This window comes from Chaetura pelagica, unplaced genomic scaffold, assembly GCF_000747805.2.
Source record: "Chaetura pelagica isolate M959 unplaced genomic scaffold, ChaPel_1.0 scaffold65, whole genome shotgun sequence".
Lineage (NCBI taxonomy): Eukaryota > Metazoa > Chordata > Aves > Apodiformes > Apodidae > Chaetura > Chaetura pelagica.
In genome coordinates this window covers 3,566,359-3,572,342 of record NW_009953386.1, presented here as the reverse complement: position 1 = coordinate 3,572,342, position 5,984 = coordinate 3,566,359, and the positions used below count along the sequence as shown (strand labels likewise).

Here is a 5,984-nt window from a genome sequence, read left to right as displayed (position 1 = left end):
CGTCGTGACTGGTTGACCGTCCCTGACGCAATTGCAGCTTACATCTATGAAGCTGTGAATAAGGTCTCCCCTAAAGCTGGTCAGTTCTTGGTCGATGTTGCACAGACTTCAGTAGTTGCTGGTACCAGGTATGGAAAGATCTTCTGCACTAGCACTGCAACAGCCATGGGTGGAAAGGGAGAGGGAGGAGTGGAAGAAAGAACGGATTAATCAAGTAGCTATACGGAGAGACCCAGTGGGAAAACAATCAGCAAGCAAAGCCTTATGTGACTACAGTGGAAGTGGGGATGACTACAGTGGAGTGGGATGAAATGGTTTCACAGAAAAGTACAACCTCTTTCCAGGGGTGCACACTGAACACGACAGTGCTCATGGATATAGCACTTACTCTTTATACATGGGTAGGAGGAGGGAGGGAAGGGGCCACTGGCTGGTGGGGGATCAGGCGCCCTGGAAGTGGCTGGGCAGGTGCTGCCATGCGGCCTGTGAGGGGATGGGTGCTGAAGGAGCCAAGAAACACTGCTGTCACCCAACACAAATCACAGAATTGGCTCTAGCTGTAAATACATACTCCTCAAACAAGGGGAAAGGGTTTCCTCCCAAAATCAAAAGCATGATGACCCAAGAGATAGTTCCATTTATCTTGTGGCAAACACATACTGCCTATTTCTATCTTCTGAGGAAAGCCCCTCTAGGACTACTGAGGAGCTTTGCACTCTCAGTGACAAGTAGTGTGATAACTACAGCAGGTGGAGATTACCCTCATGTATGTCTGTATTTTACCACATACACTGTCATCTCTTGCAGGAACTTCCTCATCAGAGAAACAACTAAACTCAGTATACTGGCTGAACAGCTGATGGAAAAAATAAAGAACCTGTGGTATACAAAAGTCCTAGGCTACTAGCCAGATGAAAACAGGTCAGTGTTTCCTCATGGGAATTGGTAGCACTCTGCAGTGTCCTCTTTCCCCTTGCCTCTACTACTGACCGAGATCAGTCAATAAGATAGAATCGATGCTCTTCATAATGCCACTAGAGGGAACCCAGCTTCAAAGACCAAAGGATGGAAGGCATCTGCTGAAGTCTCCCCCGCAAAAAAAACAAACTACTGGACGTGGGGAAGGCAATGAGATTGTAGAGCTCTTCTGTAGCCAAATCCTGAAAATTAATTCCTCCTCAATGGCTTGGGTATTGCCCCTCTAATAAAAAAATATATTGGTTGTTACACTTCCTTGCGTTTCCTGTTTGTATCAACTATTATGAAATCACATGTACCGTGGCACCCCATTCTTCTGAGAATGTAGCTGTGATTCACAAGAAATTGCTGCAGGCAACGTTAGCAAACCCTGAATATTCAAGCACATTTAACTCAGTTCAGGTTCTTCTCAGGTGGGTGGGAGCACTACCTCAGCATATTTTGGAGTAGCCAAAACCACATGGCAATCACAACCTCACATCAGGAAAGACCATGAAATGTTGTGTCCTACTGATCACGCTCCTGGGTTAGGTAAGAAGCAAGTAGATGCACCTGTATCAAGTGTCTGAAGATTTCAGATCATTTGGGAAAACAAGTGCTAGGAAACTGAACTGTCCGTTGATCTGAGCAGGACTTTTAAAGTGTGCCTGATCAGCCAACCAGTAAGGCTGCTGAATAGGTTTGGAAAGGCTATTCAGTAGGAGGAAAATTGTTCAGTAGGAGGGAAATTTCTCATTATCTTCAGGATAGAGGGTGATCAGTTTATGAGAGGGTCACCTATGCCCAGGGCTGTCTATGAAGATCTGGCAGGACATGGTCAGCCCTGTGTAACTGCTTCATCTCAGGTGTCCACACTGGCTAAAGAAATCCATCTACTTCACTACTAAGCTAGCAGAAACAAGCAGGCAATTTGTCTGAAGTCACATTGGTAGCCTGCTTCAGAGGCTAAAACAAAACCCACTAGCCTGTAGGTGTAGGAATCACATGCACACAGGCAGAGCTACTGCTCAAAAGAGAGAGCATTGCTACAACCGGCAAAAGGAGATTTGCTTAATCACGGCAAAGCAACACTACTGTCTTTTAAGGCACATCTCTGTTTACTTTCCTCTCCTTGGGGTCTTCAACCTAAAACTTTGTTCTGCTTCAGCATTGCACTTTTAGCTCTCCATCAGGGCTTGAGAGCACCAATAATGGCACCAATAGCTGGGACCCTCATCTACACATTCTGCCTTTGGACCCAGGAAACATATGTAAGCTCAAGCTCTGGGTACTAGACCTGTGGCTGGTCCCCACTGTTCTCACTTACTGGTGGGTTTTCTTGCATGGACGCTGGATCTATGTTGTAGGTAGCCATCCCTGGTTGTGCTTCCTGGACACACCTTGGATCTATGCCATAGGCTTGGCTCCCACTCTGCCTCCTGCTGTCCTCAGCGGGCTCCCTTGCCCGGTGCTGCTGAAGGATTCTGTTACAGTTACTACCTCACCTCTACTTGGATACAGAAGGACTGTGCCCTGGCTCGGGGTGTCCCTACCCATGCTGTGGTCTCTGCTGACTCCTTGCTTGTCCTCCCTCTTGAGGAGGGACACTGACTGCTCTCTGACACTATTTCTAGATTGCCAGGTAATCAACAATTGAGTCAGTGAAGCAGAAAAAGCAGAGAAGCCCAAGGAGGAACTGGGAGATGTCAGTGTTTGGCCCTTCCCAGAAGTGTGCAAGAGAGTAAGGGGAGAGATGAAGGATCACTACAGAGGAGGGAGAAGCAATAGAGATTGAAGGAAGAAAGGGAATCAGCAGCGAATGCTCTAAAAGCTGAATGCATTTCCTCAAGGCTATCCCTTCCCCCCAAAAGATCTGACAATGGAAATTAACTCAAATAGCTGACAAAAGGCTAATCAACAGACAAAAGCCATAATCCCTATAGTATCTCTGTGCCAGCCTCCCACTATCATTGGTGGGAGAACTGCCCTGACCCCTGCCTACAGACTTCCAGGCCTTTATTCTAACCTGTTCTCCACATTTTACAATAGTATTTTGACCATCTGAGGAGACCAGGCTTTGCCAGTGTCAAGCTTCAATACTTCTATCGCTTGAACAGTACTGGGGGAAGAATGTCCTAAGTTAACAGTGAGGCTCCTTCTGCAACCTGAAGTGCTGGATACTGAAAATGTGCATGTGCTCTTTCTCAATGATCAGAAAGACTGCCAGCAGTACCTGATTCTCCAGTATGAGTTTCCTCTCCCAAGATCTTTGCCACTAAGAAGGTTTTGCATCAGCACAAACTTGAACGTGTTGTAGCTGTTGTCCTGTTGGAGCAATTTGCAGGCGGTTAATAGTACAGGAGAAATGAGTCTCCCGTGTTTTGGAGTTGTTTTGTTGTTGTTTTTTTGGTTTTGTTACTGTCAGTTGAATCAGCTATATAAACTTACACTTAACCATTTGTCTGGAACAAAAATCAAAACCCATTTCACATTTTCTGTGCCTCAGCAGCTGCTTGATACCATGCATAATCAGAATGAAATCAGCGTTCCCATACAAAGCAGCAAGTTCTTCCATCTCTGGTTGCTTCCCCACTTCTGCAGAGTTCTTTTGCTGATCTCTTCACTGCAGCCTTTTTTTGCTTAAACTGTCTGTTCTTCCCTGAATGTGGAATGTGGACATGCATATGTGCTGTGTAAATGCACCAGTATTTAGAAGGTTTAGAATAAGCACTTGGGGTCAATAAGAGCATTTACCACATGAAAAAGACAGAAATTTCAGCTCTTTCTGCTACAGAGATGATTTCCTACCTGCTTGTTTTGCATGTGTCTGCTCAGTCTTCCTCTTTTTTCCCAAATACAACCCTTGTAGAAGAAGCCCTGAAGCTAAAGCCTCCTCCTGCCCCCTGGGAAGAATTCAGAATTTTGAGTTTTCTCAGGATAGAGCTTGTTCTTTTGGCACTTCAGAAGTGTTTCTTTCTGAAAGAGTGAAACTCATAAGTCATATGAAAGAGCCTGAGTGTAGCCTTAAAAGTTTGATGTCCTGGAAAATCACTGCCTCAGCCTTTCCAATCTATTTGTATGCACTGCCAAAAAAAGCAGGAAAAAGTTTGGGAAGTATAGCAGGCTCATGCTGTGTTTTAAACCTGTTGTGTGACTTCATCAGTGCAACCCAAAGGCATTTCTGTATTGCATCACTGCACAGCTACAGCAGAGCAGTAACTGTTACGGATTCCATACTAGAACTGAGCAAAGTCTTTTGCTCTTCTGCAATGTAACCTTCAGAAAACCCAAGACAGCCTCCTGCTGATTAGCTGCTTGGTATCTGACCAATTTTAATACAGGGGCAAAACTGAATCAGCCCACAGATCTCTGTATTTGTTCTTACTGAATCTCCTGATCATCTAGTTATCTATTGCTTTGTATGCTTTAAAAGAAGTAAACAGAAAACCTTCCAGATGGTTAATCTGCTGTATAGTCTACAATGTAGGGCAACCTACAACGAGCAAAGCAGACAACCTCCTGCTGCCACTTCTGACCCTGGCATTACTGGCATCACCCTTTATTGAGTTTCTTAAAAGCAGAAAATAGCAGCTGAGACAGCATTTGAGCTAGCATCAGTTGCAAAAAAAAAAAAAAGAAGAGCATTTTATCCCAAAAGAGATCCTGGGGGAAAATGCATGGGACAGGTAATGACAACACCATGTATTTTATTCTCAAAATATTTCTCATCTGGTCCCATTTTTTTAGGAGGAATAAACAGCTTGATTTGTAACTTCTTTGTAAAAGAGGGATGGAAATCACCTCCCAAGTGATGTCTGTGAAAGTTCACTGAGTGCTCCAAGATTCTTGGAGAGGCTTCATGAATGAAGCATTCATTTCAGTGACACTGATGTCACAGAAACTTTCTTTGTGAGTAATCATCATCAATTTAGAAGCTTTGTGAAAGCTTGTGGTGCAACTAGTTCAACTGAGTCCACTGAAACAAAATCTTAAGAAATGTCCATGTTTTGTTCTTTCTGAGGTTGATGAATAACATTTCATATATTCCTGATTTCTGAAAAAAACACCCTTTCTCAAAAAGTTTTTATTATGGTGGATACACCATCTTCGATGGCTCAGAGTGCTGATGGCTTTTACACTTCCTAGTTGCCCTTACCTCTTACTTTAACACTTGGAAAAGCCACAAATTAATGCTAACGAACAAATGCCTCAGGCTCTGCACCACTGCCAGAACAGTGGCTGACCCAGTGGCAACAAAAAGCCCAAGCCCTTTGGGAGCAGAAACCTGAATGCAAGGCGTCGTCTCCTTCCAAGGAGAGCTGACAAAGACTGGAAGAAGTAATGCAAAACATGTTAAATTTATGGCTGGTAGTCATACTCAAACACCCATGTGGTGACCTCTCCTCCACGCACATACACACACACACACACATTTCCATCTAAAGCAAGAGCGTGTCCAGCAGGTCAATGGAATTTCTCCTTTCCCTCTACTCCACCCTGGTGAGACCCCACCTGGAGTATTGTGTCCAGTTCTGGGCTCCCCAGCTCAAGGGGGACAGGGATTTACTTGAGAGAGTCCAACAGGGGCTACGAGGACGATTAAAGGACTGGAACACCTGTCTAATGAGGAAAGGCTGAGAGACCTGGGGCTGTTTAGTCTAGAGAACAGAAGACCGAGAGGGGATCTCACTAATGTATATAAATACCTGCAGGGTGGGTGTCAGGAATGGACCGGTCTCTTTTCAGTTGTGCCTGGTGACAGAACGAGGGGCAAAGGATGCAAACTGGAGCACAGGAAGTTCAGCCTCCACATGAGGAAAAACCCCTTTACCGTGAGGTACGGGCAGCCCAGAGAGGCTGCGGAGTCTCCTCTGGGGACTTTCAAGACCCTCCTGGTTGTGTCGGAAGTGACCCTGCCCTAGATTCTGTGCTGATCCTGCTGGGGCAGGGGGGCTTGGGCTGGATGATCTCCAGAGGTCCCTTCCAGCCCCTGACATGCTGTGGCTCAGCGCAGGTGTGTTTGCGCC

General features: G+C 45.4%; 1 protein-coding gene across 1 annotated transcript in view; it reads left to right on the top strand.

Moving 5' to 3' along the window:
- The window catches only part of LOC104389273 (apovitellenin-1-like), a 1,462-nt gene extending 555 nt beyond the window's left edge, over window positions 1–907 (top strand). The window contains exons 3-4 of the mRNA XM_009998239.1: window positions 1–128; window positions 808–907. The exon at window positions 1–128 is cut by the window's left edge and continues 6 nt beyond it. Of these exons, the coding sequence (XP_009996541.1) occupies window positions 1–128; window positions 808–907 (228 nt within the window). The remainder of the gene's footprint in view (window positions 129–807) is intronic.
- The last annotated feature ends 5,077 nt before the right edge of the window (window positions 908–5,984 follow it).